Here is a 17,224-nt window from a genome sequence, read left to right as displayed (position 1 = left end):
TTCCTGGGCGGGAGCGAGAAGCCAAGGCGGCCGCTCGGGCTATCTCTCCCCCCCCCCATGCTGTGCTTCCTTGCCCCGGGGGTGCCCCCCTGCTACCTTCGCCCTTGGCGCCCCCTGCACCCAGAGTCCCCCTTGGCTCACCCTTCGCCATGCGCCCCCATCTCTATTTGGAGGGGCCCCCAAGACGACATGGGGAGGGACAGGGGGGTCTCTATCCAGGCGCCTCCCGCACCCCTTAACCCTTTCCTGGCCCGCTTCTCCGCGCCCCAGGGAGTCCTCGTGGGTGGGCGCCCCATATTCGCCCCTTCGCAGCACGCGTGCCGGGATCCAGGCCCCACGGAAGGCGCTTGGGGGAGCTGGCGGGGGTCTCTGGGTCCTTACCCCCCTCCCCCCCCGCGACCCCTTTACCTCTTTGTCCTCGCTCCCGATTCTCCTTTCCTGCAACATCCAGGGGGGGGGGTCCCCTGCCTCCTCCCTCCCCTTTGCGAAAGCGCCTCTAGAGCTACGTAGCAGAGTAGCAATCCGGAGTGGAAGCTCCACTTCCGGGAGAAGCAGAGAGTTTGGGAGGGGGCTCACACTCCCCACTCCTGGAGCAGAAGCCGGATTGGAGGAGGAGAAGGAGGAAGGGATGGGACGTTTGGGGGCGGGATCTGGGGTTGTGGGGTGAGAGGAGGATGTGCCGGGAGGGGAGGGAAAGAATTGAGGGGGGGAGAGGAAGAGGAAGGTTTCCCCCTCCCTTTTTCCTTTCGTGGATCAGGAGAGCGGGGGAGGGGCTGATCCCGGCGATCCAGCTGCAAAGTGGGTCCCTTCCCCCTACAAGGTTTGCATTGCAAAATGCTCCCCTCCCCCACCCCACGTGCTTAGATCCCTCCGTGTTTTAGGTCTTGGTGCCACAGCCCCTCCGCCCCCCCCCCCGAAGTTCCTTCTAAGAGCCCCACGTTGCATTGGGCAGCCTCACCTGCAGCGAAACAAAACCAGCTGCCCTGGCCGAGTGGAGCCAGGCTGGGGCGCACCTTGGGGACCCCAGAAACGTGTCCCTAGAAGAAATGTGCCCCCCCAGTTGGATGCAGCCCCCCTTCTCTGGTGCTCAAGTGCTGCCGGTGTGCTTCCCAGAAGAGGCCCTTGCTTGGCCCCTGGGAGGACAGGGGCCCCTTGGGCCTGATCCTGCAGGGCTCACCTGACGCTCTGATGCAAGTGAACCCCCCTTTGTCCTTCAGGGAGAAGAGGGTTTTTGGACTACGGCTCCCATCACCCTGAGCTAGCAAGACCAGTGGTCAGGGATGATGGCTATTGCCGTCAGGATCTCCAGGTGGCTCTGGCAAGTGAGCCCAGCTGCATGTGACAAGAGTGGGGGGAATTCCATCCTGGTGTTATGGAAATTACAAGGGTGGGTGTGTTTACCATCTGACATTATCCCCTGGGTCCAAAACCCCTCTTCCCTCAGTCGCACAAGAACAACACACACATCGTATAAATACAGGAAAACACGGTCTCTGCATTTTATGAATGGGATTTACGGACTTTGTGTTTTATGAATGGGATTTATGAATAACTGAAGCTCACCAATGAAGAGTGCTATGTTTTGACAGCTAGCCAATGGGGGAATCCGTAGACAGCTGAAACTCTCTGCAAACCAGCCATTCAGCTCAACCTTTGCACGGTTGTCTCAGCGCCCTCCTGCTGCTTAGACTATGGGCAACGTATATTAAATGTATCCATTTTGGTTTCGATTGCCTAAAGTTGCTAGAATGTTACAAAGATTGTGTCTGAATGTATCCTTTCAGCTTGACAGCTCAGGGAAAGATACCTAACTTTGCAAATTCATATAATAGCCATTCTTTAACCAATTCTTCCCATTCCAACGCCATTTTAAGGTGAATTTAGGCCTCACCCTCCTCCATGACCCTGGAAGCGGATAGTCACGTAGGCAGTGAGTACAGGGCCTCCTGCCATAATCCCCTGAGCGTGAGAACATGTACACTTCGCCCCACCCAGGGAGTGACCAAGGGGCGACAATAGACTTCCACAGAGGCAGCTGGCCAAGCCAGGTGTTCTGGAAGCCCATCTCAGGAGAAGCCCTGAGGGCAAGGATGTATTTCGATAGTTTTATTGTTCTCTGGGGGTGGGTACTTGAGAGGTGTCCGGAGATGTACCTGATAGAAGGAGGAACTGCTGAACTTGTGTAACCCTTTGATACCCCTCCCCACTTGTGACATACTAGTGAGGATGCTGCTCAAAATGTATTCTGGGTGAGGGGGGGGGGGAGTTAAAAAGGTTGATGTCATCCCAGGCTCGGGGTTCTTGCTCTGTGTGGAAATCTCTTGCACAACAATAAAGATCGTGGTCTACTGATCGCTGGTTTGCTCCAGATTACAGTGGTACCTCTAGTTACAAACTTAATTCGTTCCGGAGGTCTGTACCTCTTCAAGGTTAGCGGAGTTTGTAATGTGAAGCATTTGTAACATGAGCCGTTTGTAATTCGAGGTACCACTGTACTTGGCTGGAACTTCCTTCTTTCACTGACCTCACAGACTCATGGGGGACTTGCACCCCAATGAGCTGGGACCTCTCAACCCAGGATTTTCCTTATCACTGGCCATCACCTTTGAGTATAGGGCTAAGTGCCCCTATTCCTCCAGCAGGAGCAATTGTGGGGATTCCATTCAGCTGTGCCGTTCCCAAATGGCAATTCTTCTTCAGCCATGGTGGGAGCAGACGGGCTGGAAGCTGAAGAGGTTTCCCTTGGAGTAGGCTTTGCTTCGCTTTCTGCTGACCTCAGTCTCTTGGATTGTGGCCAGCTTTCCTCTTCCATTTCCCTGAATGCTGACCAGTGTTGGATGTGTGGGGAAGCAAAATTCACCCCAGAACTTTTCTGCAGGGTTCCCTCTGCAGCACAGAAGGAAGGAGGGAGGGGGGAACACGTACTAAGAAAGGGACAGTACTCTGAATGGAGAGGAGCAGAAAGCGGAGTCCCCTCAAGAATCAGTATTGGGACCTGTGGCTTTTCAACTTGTTCATAAATGATCTAGACTTAGGAGGCAGCAAGGAGGGGGCAAAGTTTGCTGATGGCAGTAAATTGTCCCGGGGTACATGAGTGAAGATGGCCCCCCCAGGAGACTGCCCTGGTACCTGCAGCCCCTCCTTCGCTCTCTTGAAATTAGGCTCGGGGGGAAATCACCCATTAACTTACAGTATTACAGTGGTACCTCACAAGACGAATGCCTCGCAAGACAAAAGAGTTTTTCGTTTTTTGAGTTGCTTCGCAAGACGAATTTCCCTATGGGCTTGCTTCACAAGAGGAAAACGTCTTGCAAGTTTGTTTCCTTTTTCTTAAAACCGTTAATACCCAGGGTGCATTGCTTGAAGAGGTGCTTCAGAAGACAAAAAATTCGCAATGCGAAAAAACTCGCAGAACGAATTAATTTCATCTTGCGAGGCACCACTGTATAAGTTTTCTTCAGAATGCTTAGGAGGCAGGGATGAAGTTCTGTTGAATAAGTAGTGTTTTGAAATCATGCAGTGGTGGGGTGACAGAGTTTGGTGCAAAAACTGTCTTGCATGCTTGAGTAGAGCAACTCCAGGGCATGGGCCAAGTAGCAGCAGGGTAGGGGCCACGTGCAGAGCAAGTCCCACACTGAGGTCAAAAACACACACAGAGGCAGCAGGACTTCTTCAGTAATAGTTTACTGAGCTTTCAGAGCATACAGTTCTCACTGGGTCTCCAGTGAGGCACAAAACGTAGCTCCTGAGAGCAAATCCAGTTTCAGCAGTAAAAAAAATACACCACACAAGATATCTAAGTCAGGGACACAAACCGGCAGAAGGGAGCAAGGAAGGAAAGAGGCTGGAAGGACACAGGGCAATGGATGTGTGTCTTTTGCTTCCTGTCGTCTGGGAGGGAAGTCAGCAACTCGGCATCTGCAGGGGCCTCACGAAGAAAAACTTTCTGCCTCCTGCTTCCAGGCAAATGGGCATCCCAGAAAAACACACTGTGATCTGTGGTGTGTTGCCATATCCATTGTTTTTGAAAGGTTATCACGATATGGTCTAGAAACTGGTATAGGATGAGATCAATATATGCCCAGCCCTAATCCTCACTCACCACCAGAAATCCAGATTCACCAACTCCCCCTCACTATCAAAAGGTACCTTACATCTAAAATTATACTCACTATTGTGAGAAATTAGCTTCATTATTTCATTACTATACAATTTTACATATAAACACCAGAACTTCAAATACATGACATGCTTTTAAAATGGATTTTCTGCTGAGTTGAGTTCATTGCTGTGAAGAAGGGTAAACTCTGAAAGGAACACGTTCCTCACTCCATACATCTAAATGGGTTCTCCCCTCTGAGTCCTTAGATGTTCCTTAAACACTCCATTATAACTAAAGCACTTTCTGCAATCTTTCCCTTTAAACAGCTTCTCCTCTTTGAGGGTTGATGGGGTTGTAGGGTGTCAACTGTTAATGTTCTTCCTGTCCATGAGTCTGTAGATGTAGGATTCCACTAGGACTGAACCTCTACCAACTTTCCTGATATTTATATGGTTTGTCTTTTGTGTGAGTTTGTTGACATAAATCAAGGCTTCCACTCGGACTGAAGCTCCTTCCAAACTCCATACATTTAAATGGTTTCTTCCCTGTGTGTCTGCTGAGGTTTTCTAAGATTTCCCCTTTGACTGAAGCTTTTTCCGCACTTCATGCATTTAAATGGTTTCTCCCCTGTGTGAGTCCGCTGATGACTTCTAAGCATTGCAATGAAACTGAATCTCTTTCCGCATTCCATGCATTCTTATGGTTTCTCCCCTGTGTGTGTCCGTTGATGTGATCTAAGGCCTGAATTGTAACTGAAGCTCTTTCCACATTCCATACATTTATACGGTTTCTCCCCTGTGTGAGTCCGTTGATGTGTTCTAAGGTATCCATTTCCACTGAAGCTCTTTCCGCACTCAATGCATTTAAATGGTTTCTCCCCTGTGTGAGTCCGTTGATGTATTCTAAGGGTTCCAAGCCGACTGAAGCTCTTTCCACACTCCATACATCCATATGGTTTCTCCCCTGTGTGAGTCCGTTGATGTATTCTAAGGCCTGAATCGTGACTGAAGCTCTTTCCACATTCCATACATTTATATGGTTTCTCCCCTGTGTGAATCCGTTGATGTATTCTAAGGCTTCCACTATCACTAAAGCTCTTTTCACATTCCATACATTTAAATGGTTTTTCCCCTGTGTGAGTCCGTTGATGTTTTCTAAGGTTTCCACTATCACTAAAGCTCTTTCCGCACTCCATACATTTAAATGGTGTCTCCCCTGTGTGAGTCCGTTGATGCATATTGCGGTGACCACTCTGACTGAAGCTCTTTCCACACTCCATACATTTATATGGTTTTTCACCAGTGTGAGTTCGCTGGTGTAATTTAAGGTCTGCATTCTGACTGAAGCTCTTCCCACACTCCCTGCATTCATATGGTTTCTCCCCTGTGTGAGTCTGGTGATGTTTACTGAGGTGTCCACTCTTACTGAAGCTCTTTCCACACTCCATACATTTATATGGTTTTTCACCCGTGTGAGTCCGTCGATGTGAACTTAAATGTCCACTCCGACTGAAGCTTTTTCCACATTCCATGCATTTAAAAGGTTTTTCACCCGTGTGAGTCCGTAGATGTGCACTTAAGTGTCCACTCTGACGGAAGCTTTTTCCGCACTCCATGCATTTATATGGTTTTTCCCCTGTGTGAGTCCGCTGGTGTATATTGAGGAGTCCTCTCTGACTGAAGTTCTTCCCACACTCCCTGCATTGGAATCCTTTCTTGCCCTTGTGAGTCCGCTGATGTTTTCTAAGTTTTCGACTATCAGTGAAACGTTTCCCACTCTCCATACCTTTAAATGTTTTCTCCCCTCTTGGAGTCATTGATGTGAGCTATGTGTGCTCATTCAATGAAGCATATCCCACATTTCACACATTTTAATTTCTATTCCTCATGAAACGAAAGGTGCCCCATTCCTTGGAATTCTGAATGTCTTCTCCATCACCTTCTTCAGAGTGGGAGGAAAGGAAATCCTGTTTGGGTTACAAGAAAGAGAACAAAGGGAAAGAGAACACATCAAGCGCCATTAGCCCCTTCTCTTATTTCAACATCTCCTACATTCTCCCATGTCCTCCCCATGTTCCCAATTTTTTGGAAATGAAAAAGCAATGTCATCAAATGATAGTAATGCATCACCACCTTTCATAATCCTCAATCATCGTTAATAAAGCAGCATGATCTTGGAATACAGCCTTTTCAAATCCATTGTTTCCTCACAGGAAAGGCAGCTGCTCTCTGTCCGTGAACAGGCCCTCTCTTTATCTGGCCCATCGTTCCTTTGGACATTCCCCATCCTCTGCATCATAATCCTCCATCCACCTCTAGATCTTTATGAATCACCTGCACAGTCCCATTGGCCACAGGAGGACCATGTGGACCATTTTTGGAGACCCAGGGCTATGTCTTCTCCATGGACTGTGGTCTGGGTCAGTCAGAGAACTAGTGACAAGGCTTGGTGCTTGGGGTCAGCTGAATGGGTGCTCAGGGAAGCTCCTGTTCTTGGAGATGGACCTCCATCTACATGCCTTGCATTGCATGGAGAGAGCAGAAGAAGCGGAAGGAAAGCACATGGGAATCCCAGGCAGAAACACCCACCCCCATTTCTCCTTATCATAATGATGTGCGGCCTGATCTCGTGCTTGTCTTCTGACTATCCTAAAGTGACACTGGAAAAGCTGCATATTAAAGGCAAATGGATAACTGTACTAGTGAAAACTTCAACCTTGAATATGTAGTGTTCATTTATTGATGGCCTGAAGTTGTGTTATTTCTAGAGACATGAATTCATTCCGCTTCTGTCTCAAACATAGCTATTATATGATGTCATGAGGTGTCATGGGAGCGGTAGTACCTTTGGTGGTCCCCACCCTGCACTCAGCTCTCACCTGTGCCTTCCAGAAGCTGTCAGGATGAATCAGGGGCCACAATCCCAGGAATGGCTTCAACCGGCTGGCAAAACCAGGTGAGGATAGCTGATAGGTCTTAAATTCTTGGTGGGTTGGGGAATTCTGCTGCAGGTGAAGGCAGGCCCTGGTAGATGGAGAGGATGAGAAGAACAGTGAATCCTACAGTCCAGAAGGCAGATTCTGCCCATCCTGAAGAGGAAAATGAAGGGCCAATGGGATCGTCAACAGGGGAAGGGAGCCCATCGAGAAGGAAAACTCTGATCCTAAACATTCACGGCCTCGTGAGTTATGTTCAGGAGAAGAAAAGGCTATGGAGGGAAACCCACACAAATCCAGAGTGGAGTCTCTAAGACGGTTGGATGGTGTCCTGCACACCTTCTTCATTCAACTCCTGCAGCCAAGCTGGTGCCAAACATACTGCTCTGCTTTCCTTGGTCCTTTTTCCTTGGTCTCAGCCGGGCTGAGAAGGGGGTCTGGTTGGCTAGGCAGCCCAGGACCCCAAAACACCCTGCCCAGGCTGGCAGTGCTACAAACACAGCAGTTTCAAGTGGGGAGATGGGCTCAGAGCTGTGTATCAAAGTCTCTCCGATGTGGAACAAGGGAAACAGAAACAAAATTTACATCATAAAGGTAAAGGTAAAGAGACCACTGACTATTAGGTCCAGTCGTGGCCGACTCTGGGGTTGCGGCGCTCATCTCGCTTTATTGGCCGAGGGAACAGGCGTACAGCTTCCGGGTTGTGTGGCCAGCATGACTAAGCCGCTTCTGGCGAACCAGAGCAGTGCATGGAAACGCCGTTTACCTTCCCGCCAGAGCGGTACCTATTTATCTACTTGTACTTTGAGGTACTTTCGAACTGCTGGGTTGGCAGGAGCATGACTGAGCAATGGGAGCTCACCCCGCCGTGGAGATTTGAACCGGCAACCTTCTGATTGGCATGTCCTGGGCTCTGTGGTTTAACCCACAATGCCACCCACGCCCCATATTTACATCATACAGCACTGTAAAAGTACCGTATTTTTTGCCCTATAGGACGCACTTTTCCCCCTCCAAAAATGAAGGGGAAATGTGTGTGCGTCCTATGGGGCGAATGCAGGCTTTCGCTGAAGCTGGGAGAGCGAGAGGGGTCGGTGCGCACCGACCCCTCTCGCTCTCCAGGCTTCAGGAGAGCCCCAGCGCCAGCCCCACAAGGTCGGGGGACAGAGGGAGGCGGAACGCCACCATCCCGCTGTCTCCCGAAGTGGTTTGGAGGCTGACAGCGGGGAGACCCGTGCTTCTCCCCGCCGCCAGCCCCGCAAGCTCCGGGGACAGCGGGGAGGCACAGCGCGTCTTCCCGCTGTCCCCGGTCTGGTCTGCAGGTGGGCGACAGGGAGAAGAGCGCTTCTCCCCGCTGCCTGCCCCACAAGCGCCTGGGGGGGGAATAATTTTTTTCCCTTTATTTCCCCCCCAAAAAAACTTGGTGCGTCCTATGGGGCGAAAAGTACGGTATTCAAAATATTTGTTTTTCTAAGAAAAGACCACAGTGTATCAGGTGGCCCCTTGAAAGCTAAAAAAAGTCTTGTGGCTGGAGCTTTTGGGGGTGCAGGACCAGGAAATCTCCTGCCGCCATGATCCTTTCAATGGGGATTCAGGCCTCATCGTGGGACTGAAATTGCCCTGGTTGTGCTGGTTGATGATCTCTGAGGGGGAGGGGGAAACTGTTTCCTGGTTCTCCCAGCGGCTTTGGAGACCTTTGGCCATGGTGTCCTTCTGGACAATCTTGGGAAGCTGGGGGCCCTGCTATGCAGTGGTTCCCCTCCTTCTGTTGGGATTCGCAGGATGTTGAGTAAGTCTGCAGGCTTCGACAGGCTGATGCAATACTCTGTGAAGTGCTGGGTCAGAGTGACTCAGCAGGGATGTGATTGGCTATCACCTGTTTTAAAAGGAAAGCCTGTTCAACAGTAAGTTGTGATGGTTGTGCTGAGGTGTGGTGGTGCTGTGGTGGAGAGTATTCGTTTGCCAAAAGGAGCAGGTACTCTGTATGGACTGTTTTTGTAAATACTTGTATATAGCTCACATTAAAAAGACTGCACTGAAAAGAAACCTGGGACTCTGAGCGTTTCGCTAAAAAGCGCCGTGAGGAATTCGCGACACCTTCCTCCTGGGCCATGTCCAGAAAGTGGTGTTCAGACCCCTGGATGCTTACTTGTGGGCTGCCCCAGGGCTCCTTCCTCTCCCCCATGCTTTTTACTATCTATATGCAGCCACTGGGAGAGATCATCAGGGGGTTTGGGCTGGGTATGTGGATGATGCCCAGCTCTTCCTTTCTTTTAAATTGGAACTAGTGAAGTTGGTGAATGCCCTGTGTGTCTGTTTGGAGGTGGTTGGAGGATGGATGGCGGCTAACACATTGAGGTTGAATCCTGACAAGTCAGAAATACTGTCCCTGGGGGAGGGTGGGGGCACTCCTGGTCCTGATGGGGTAACTGTGCCCCTGAAGGACCAGGTGTGCAGCCTGTGGGTCACCGCCTTCTGGGATCCATTTGTGAACAGAATGTGTGAGTCAACTCTTTTTATACTTTTATAGAAGACTGTGTCATGTCTTATCTTTTTATGAGGGACTAAAGTGGAAATTACCAAGGAAACTTATTTTAGAGGCTTTAGCGAGCCTGAGCAAACGCATCCGCTGTAAGTTTAAAAGGGAGAATGTTATTCTGCTAAATTGTACAATTTGTTAGCACAAGTTGGAAAGGATATAATCATACAATATTTCCTCTCCTGCATCCCTGAACATTCCCAGTGTCATGGCTGCATTTTTCAGGCATAGAAAAGTACGGATGTAATGTATAGCGATAATTCCTAACCTATCGGTTCAAGAAGGTTCTGGTAGTTTTATTCTATGATTCAAAGCTGGTGTTTTCTCTAGATCATGGGGAGGCAAACTAAGGCCCGGGGGTATAAATACGACGATGATGATGATGATCTTGTGGGGGTTTTTAAAGTTATTTTGGAGCTCGTACTGCTATATCAGCTCATAAAATGTTAGGGGTGGAGAAAATCACAGGGTTGCCATAAACTATAATCCCACCCAGGAAATCTCATTCATATACATTCTGTAAATTTGGGAATGTCACACACCTCACCTGTGCTAATACTGGAAGTCTCTGGCCTCCACAGGCAAACCCTGTGTGTAGAGCCTCCAGCCACAGGCACTGTCTATCATGAAAATGGGTCCTTTGACTGGGATGATTCATGTAGTCACTTTCATCGGATGATGATGTGTTGTATCTCAGCTTGTCAGTCACTCTGACATTGCCTACAAAGAATAAAAGGAACAGAAATGCTTTTGAGGTGCAACTTCTGTATCAATCCTGAGAGCCATTCCATGGACTCTGCACCCCTGTTTCTGATGACAGGTGTACATTATCCTCATCCTCAGTGGAAAAGACAATAAAGATGGAAGCCTGAGAGAGAGGAAAAGGTTTCTGGCTGCTTCCTGGGTGGGATTGCGGAAACCAAGAGCTGCTTCTGAGAAGGCCTCCCCCCTCCCCTCTTCCTCTGGGGATTTCCTCTCCTCTCCAGGGGACCAATGGTTGGACTGGGCAGAATCGCTGTGTCTGGACAGGGCAGGGACTTATGGGGTGGGAAGAGGATGGAGATTGCAGGAAGGAAAGGTGGGGGGACAGGACCCCCCACTTTCCAGGGATCCCTCTGGTTGCCTTGAAGGGGGGGCATTCCTGGGCGGGAGGGAGAAGCCAAGGCTGTCCTACCAGAGATCCCCCGCGGCTGCCACTATGGAGACGCCCCCCCCTATAGACTGTCCTTCCTATCTCTCCCCCCCCCCCCGCCGCCGCCAATGCTGCCCTTCCCTGCCCCAGGGATGCTCCCCTCCCTCCCCCCACTTCCTTGACCCCCTCCCTCTCTCCCGGAGTCTCCCCTGCATCCAGAGGCTCCCTTGGCTCTGCTCACCCCACACCCTGCGCCCCCATCTCTCCAGCCGGAGGCACCCCCCCCCCAAGAGAAGCAGGGGAGGGGCAGGGGCGTCTCTATTCCTCCTGCCCGTTAACCCGTTCGTGGCCCACCTCTCTCTGCACGGAGCCCCCAGCGCTCCGGGGATGCCTGCGCGGGGGACACGGGGCGATGGGGTCCTCATGGGTACCCCCTGAGCGAGGGCCCCATGCCCGCCCCTGTCAAGGCGCCTAAGGGGCCAAGAAAAGCCCCCTTCGCTTTGGGGAGCTGTCAGGGGTCTCTGGGTACTTTTCTCTCCTCTCCCCCCCGCGACCCCTTTACCTCTTTGTCCTCCATCGGGATTCTCATTTACTTTCCTGCAACATCCAAGGGGCGGGGGAGGCGTTTCAGGCGTCTAGGGAGGTCGTATGATGGTTTATCTCCTTGACATCTGGTGGGAGGGGGTTCCACAGGGCAGTCACGACAACCGAGAAGTAACCCCACTTCTCGCAATGAGGGACCTGCCAGAAGACCCTCGGAGCTGGACCTCAGTGTCCGGGCAGAACGATGGGGGTGGAGACGCTCCTTCCCTTCTACTGGGCTGGGACCATTTAGGGCTTTCAAGGTCAGCGCCAGCACTTTGAATGGTGCTCGGAAACTGACCAGGAGCCAGTGAAGCTTTCTTAGGACCCTTGTTCAGGGACCAGCTGTTAGGAGGCCTTTCAGCTGCTGTCCAAAACTGAATGTATCCCTTGCCGGAAGTAATCCATAAGCCTCTCCTCCTCCGCCTTCTCGGGATGCCATTGGTGCGCGATGCTCCGGCTCTCGAGAGAGGGAGAGGCATGAGTTGGGTGCGCTCGGCTTGCCAAGGGTTAAACGGAAACGAGCTGGATTCCTAGATAGGAAAGTAAGACGGGGGGGGGGTGGGCAGGGTCCTCCAGAGCGAAAGCCCAACCCCTCCTTTCCTGCAAGAAGTTTGGTCCCTTTCTGTGGATATCAAAACGAATCCATGGGTTCTGGTCATCTTTTTTTTGGGGGGGGGGGGAGACACTTGGGGCCAAGAGTACCAAGGTAGGGAGATGTATTTTTTAACCCAACTACATTATGAAATCACCTCCTGGCAAATAGAAGGGGAAGAAATGGAGGCAGTGGGAGATCTTACTTTCTTGGGCTCCATGATCACTGCAGATGGTGACAGCAGCCGCTGTGCGAAATTAAAAGACGCCTGCTTCTTGGGAGAAAGGCGATGGCAAACCTAGACAGCATCTTAAAAAGGCTCACGGGGTCTCTGCCATGGGAGCATATTCATCCAGTGCTTTTCAAGCTGCACTGGCTCCCACTGGAGTACAGGTTCAGATTTAAGGTGCTGCTTTTGACCTTTAAAGCCCTTCATGGCCTAGGACCCTCGTACCTACGGGACCGCCTCGCCTGGTATGCCCCACGGAGAGCCTCAAGGTCCATAAATAACAACACCCTAGTGGTCCCAGGCCCTAAGGAAGTTAGATTGGCTTCAACCAGAGCCAGGGCCTTTTCAGCACTGGCCCCAACTTGGTGGAACGCTCTGTCTCATGAGACCAGGGCCCTGCAGGATCTGATTTCTTTCCGCAGGGCCTGTAAGACAGAGTTGTTCCGCCTGGCCTTTGGATTGGAGCCAATTTGATTCCCTCCGCCCCCTTTTTCTTTTTTCTTTTCCTTCTCCTGCAATGAGGCTTCATTTTAATATTTTAATGTTCCATTATTTTAATGTTGTATTTTATTTTTGTTTTTAAGTTGTAATCACTCATCTTGTTTTTATTATTGCTTGTAAGCCGCTCTGAGCCCGGCCTTGGCTGGGGAGGGCGGGGTATAAATAAAAAATTATTATTATTATTATTATTATTATTATTATTATTATTATTATTATTATTAAAAAGCAGAGACGTCACCTTGCCAACAAAGGTCTGTATAGTTAAAGCTATGGTTTTCCCAGTCGTGATGTATGGAAGTGAAAGCTGGACCATAAAGAAGGCTGATCGCCGAAGAATTGATGCTTTTGAATTCTGGTGCTGGAGGAGACTCTCGAGAGTCCCATGGACTGCAAGAAGATCAAACCAACCTCTCCATTCTGAAGGAAATCAGTCCTGAGTGCTCACTGGAAGGACAGATCCTGAAGCTGAGGCTCCAAGACTTTGGCCACCTCATGAGAAGAGAAGACTCCCTGGAAAAGACCCTGCGAGATGTTCTCAAAGCTACAAACATGAGTCTGACCAAACTGCAGGAGGCAGTGGAAGACAGGAGTGCCTGGCGTGCTCTGGTCCATGGGGTCACAAAGAGTCGGACACGACTAAATGACAAAACAACAAAGCAACAACATTATGAAATGGGTCCAAATGTCCAGATGCACTCAGAAGGTGAAACTTTTTGGAGAGCAGCTGCACTCCTGGCTTCCCACTTACCTCTGTCTCTTAAAGGTGACCAGATAATGCCAGCAAGACCTCCTCTTCCATCTATTCCTGGTGGTGGTGGAGAAGCAACTGCTGTGGAAGCAGCTCAGGTAGAGGGAGGGAGCCCTGTGGGGAAGGGGGCTGAGAGGTGGGGCAGCCAGGGTGTCTCTGGCCCCCAAGGAATCTCTCTCCTCCTCTTGGCTTCTGTCCAAGCTTCTCTGAAGGCACCTTTGTCAAGGCAGCCCTAGACAGAAGCCAGGAGGCTAGGAATGCCATTCGAGAAGCTTAATGGGCTGAGAATAAGGAACAGTATATACACAAAGTAGCAAATGTGGTGACAGCAATAATAATACAACAAAACAACACCACCACAAACTGGCTTATAAGTATAAAACCAAATTTACTAGAATAATAGCTAGAATAGAGATAGACTTGTAACCATTCAAACAACAAACATACTATGGTGCCACGTGCAAAAGAAAGACTGGAAATACTGTAAACATGGAGTGGATAAATGCACAACTGTATCTTAACGAGATACATGTGCAATAAACGTTATACAGACTGGATGGATGAACCGTTCAACAAGTAGTGTAAGTCCAATCACAGAACGGCAACCCCGTGCCGCCACGACGGCAAGGGTAGCACACTGGAGAATCTGAAGAAGTTTTTCAAAGCTGTTTTTCAAAGATTGAATTGGACGAGATTTTCTTCAATGGGCCTTGAGTTGGAAACATTAAGCTATAATGCTTTGAGATAAGGATTTGCTGTATAAACAACTCAAACTGGGAATACAAGAAGGGGAGGTATGAGGAGGTTGGGGAAACAAGTTATGAGAAAATAAGTTATGAAATTTATGTGTTTTTAATATTTTAATGTTTGTTTTTTCTTTTTGTTTGTAAAAATTGGAAACTTTAATAAATATCTTTTTTTAAAAAAAAGGAAACACAAAGCCGTGTGCCTGGATGAATCACGGGAAGGCAAATCAAAGCCACCACCCTGGTGAGAATAACGCAAGTGGCCAAAAGGAGACCTGCTGTTCTCCAGATATATTACAGGTTTTGCCACACGCTTCACCAGTCCGAAAAGCCAGTCGTACAAAACGGTTTGCTCAGGATACAGAAGGTATTCTCAGGCACTTAACGAAACAGCAACTAAAAAATAAGCTAAACCTCACAATTATGGCAAGTCGTGCGATTAACAAATCAAGAATCTGTAAAACAATGTTAAAAACATTAACAAAATAGCAATTGAAATAGAAGCTAAACAGTAAGCTCATTCACACAGTCTCTGCACTGCCAGGACTCAGAGCCTTTCGCTCTGTTCAGTTCATTAAAGCTCCGACTGAGTTGCACCCACTTCCCCTCAGGCCTGGCTGGGAGGCTGCATGCAGAGGCGTAGCAACATCAGGTGGTACCCGGTGCAGGAAATTTCTTGTCACTCCCCCCCCCCATTGAATATTTATTTATTTATTTATTTGCCTGCAAAAATGGTTTTACGTTATTTCATATTTTCTTACAAAGGAATGTGGATTCTGGGCCTCTGATAACAAGTAGGTGACTGTGGACAAACACTTAAATCTACAGGATCGGTTGTGTTTTGGCTTGTCTTATTTCATTTCTATTTATTGTTTGTTTGTTTAATAAAATTTATTTTTTAAAAAAACTTGCCAAGTGGTTTACCAAAACAAAAACACACCACAGCAGTAAAATCAAGAAAAATTAACACTCCTACTTTAAAACATACAAAAGCTAAAATATTAAGATTAAAATTACTTCAGCTTCCTAAGCATCTAGGTGTGCTTGCCGAAAGAAGAATGCTTTTAGCAGGTGCCCGAAAAGAGTCTAGCAAAGGCACGTGCTTTGTTGCAATAGGCGGGGAGTTCCAAAGTGCAGGTGCTGTCCCAGTAAACAATGCAGTACAGATATTATGTGGAACCTGTAGCAGTGCTTGAAACTACTAAAGGGGAGGTTTTATTTATTGTGATTTCACCATGCTCTGTATTATCTACTCAGCCTAGTCTCATTTTCTTCACAAAAGCCGACGTTCCAGGACCCGGGAAGCCCAGCGGAGGGTAGGGCAGTAGGGCAGTTCATAATTTTCTTTTCTTAAATAAATAAATAAATGCCTACTCCAAAGGTCTTATCTTACTAAACTAGGGATTATATAGCTATATCTGAAATTTCATGCATATCAGTTAATATCTTGACCCTGCTCCACTGAATTGAAATTCCAGCCTTCACGACAGAAAAACGGCCAAGTAAACAGCTATTTTTGTGGAGGAGGGTCAAGATATTAACTGATATGCATGAAATTTCAGAGATCCCTAGTGTAGTAAGATAAGACCTTTGGAGCAGGCTTTTTAAAAAATAAATAAAAAAGTTTTTTATGAACCACCCTAGTAGGGCAGTAATTGGTCCTGAATGGGGTAACTGTGCCCCTGAAGAACCAGGTGCGCAACCTGGGAGTCATTTTGGACTCACAGCTGTCCATGGAGACGCAGGTCCATTCTGTGTCCAGGGCGGCTGTCTACGAGCTCCGTCTGGTATGCAGGATGAGACCCTCACTGCTCACAAACTGTCTCTCCAGAGTGGTGCATGCTCTAGTTATCTCCCGCTTGGACTACTGCCATGCGCTCTATGTGGGGCTACCTTTGAAGGTGACCTGGAAACTACAACTAATCCAGAACGCGGCAGCTAGACTAGTGACTGGGAGCGGCCACCGAGACCACATAACACCGGTCTTGAAAGACCTACACTGGCTCCCAGGATGTTTCCGAGCACAATTCAAAGTGTTGGTGCTGACCTTGAAAGCCCTAAATGGCCTCAAAGACTCAGTAGACCTGAAGGAGCGTCTCCACCCTCATCGTTCTGCCCGGACATAGAGGTCCAGCTCCAAGGGCCTTCTGGCAGTTCCCTCCCCGCAAGAAGTGAGGTTACAGGGAACCAGGCAGAAGGCCTTCTCCGTGGTGGTGCCCACTCTGTGGAACGCCCTCCCACCAGATGTCAAAGAGATAAACAACTACCAGACTTTTAGAAGACATCTGAAGGCAGCCCTTTAATGTTTGACGGATTATTGTATTTTAATGTTTTGTTGGAAGCCGCCCAGAGTGGCTGGGGAAACCCAGCCAGATGGGCAGGGTACAAATAAATAATAATAATAATAATAATTATTATTATTATTTTCCTTGATAATTTGTCACCCCCTCCATAATGGTACCTGGGTCCCCCCCCCCCCGCTCCCCCTTTCCTACGCCCCTGGCTGCATGACTCTGGTTACCAGTTACTGGGAATCACACTTGTGTAGAGTGGCTTTGCACTTGCCCATGTCGTGCTTGCAGAACATGGAGGGTGCACTCTTCCCACCTTGGATCAAATCTATGCTGTCATGTGCCATAAGAAAGCTGCAGAGATAGCGCAGGACAGTGCACACCCCAGAAATGATCTCTTTCAGCTTCTGCCTTCTGGAAGAAGGTACAGGGTTATAAAGACCAGGACTAGACGCCTGACAAACAGTTTCTATCCAAATGCAATACTTGTTCTAAACGCAGCATAAGGAGTCTCTATAGTACCGTATTTTTCGCCCCGTACGACGCACCAGCCCATAGGACGCACCAAGTTTTTTTGGGGGGAAATAAAGAAGAAGAAAATTTATCCCCCCCCCCAGGCACTTGTGGGGCCAGCAGCAGGGAGAAGTGCTCTTCTCCCCGCAGCCCGCCTTCAGACCAGGTCCGGGGACAGCGGGAAGACGCGCTGCACCTCCCAGCTGTCCCCGGAGCTTGCGGGGCTGGCGGCGGGGTCTCCCCACGGTCAGCCTCCAAACCACTTCGGGAGACAGAGGAATGGCGGCGTTCCGCCTCCCTCTGTCCCCCTA

At 49.2% G+C, this 17,224-nt stretch overlaps 2 protein-coding genes across 2 annotated transcripts in view; both read right to left on the bottom strand.

The window, feature by feature from the left end:
* Positions 1 to 11,694, bottom strand: part of LOC310686845 (uncharacterized protein) — a 51,702-nt gene extending 40,008 nt beyond the window's left edge. The window contains exons 1-2 of the mRNA XM_083461195.1: positions 11,271 to 11,694; positions 10,124 to 10,296 (exon numbers count right to left, since the gene is read on the bottom strand). The gene's annotated coding sequence lies outside the window, so the exon portion shown is untranslated. The remainder of the gene's footprint in view (positions 1 to 10,123; positions 10,297 to 11,270) is intronic.
* Positions 3,667 to 17,224, bottom strand: part of LOC310686946 (uncharacterized protein) — a 34,126-nt gene continuing 20,568 nt past the window's right edge. Inside the window, exons 2-3 of the mRNA XM_083461506.1 lie at positions 6,981 to 7,125; positions 3,667 to 6,068 (exon numbers count right to left, since the gene is read on the bottom strand). Coding sequence (XP_083317632.1) covers positions 4,800 to 5,918 — 1,119 coding nt within the window. The 5' untranslated portion in view covers positions 5,919 to 6,068; positions 6,981 to 7,125 and the 3' untranslated portion in view covers positions 3,667 to 4,799. The remainder of the gene's footprint in view (positions 6,069 to 6,980; positions 7,126 to 17,224) is intronic.

The sequence above is a fragment of the Podarcis liolepis genome (assembly GCF_965112155.1).
Source record: "Podarcis liolepis genome assembly, chromosome: 10".
NCBI classification, from domain to species: Eukaryota; Metazoa; Chordata; class Lepidosauria; order Squamata; family Lacertidae; genus Podarcis; species Podarcis liolepis.
The sequence above is the reverse complement of the archived record's forward strand: the minus strand, read 5'-3'. Positions and strand labels throughout refer to the sequence as shown.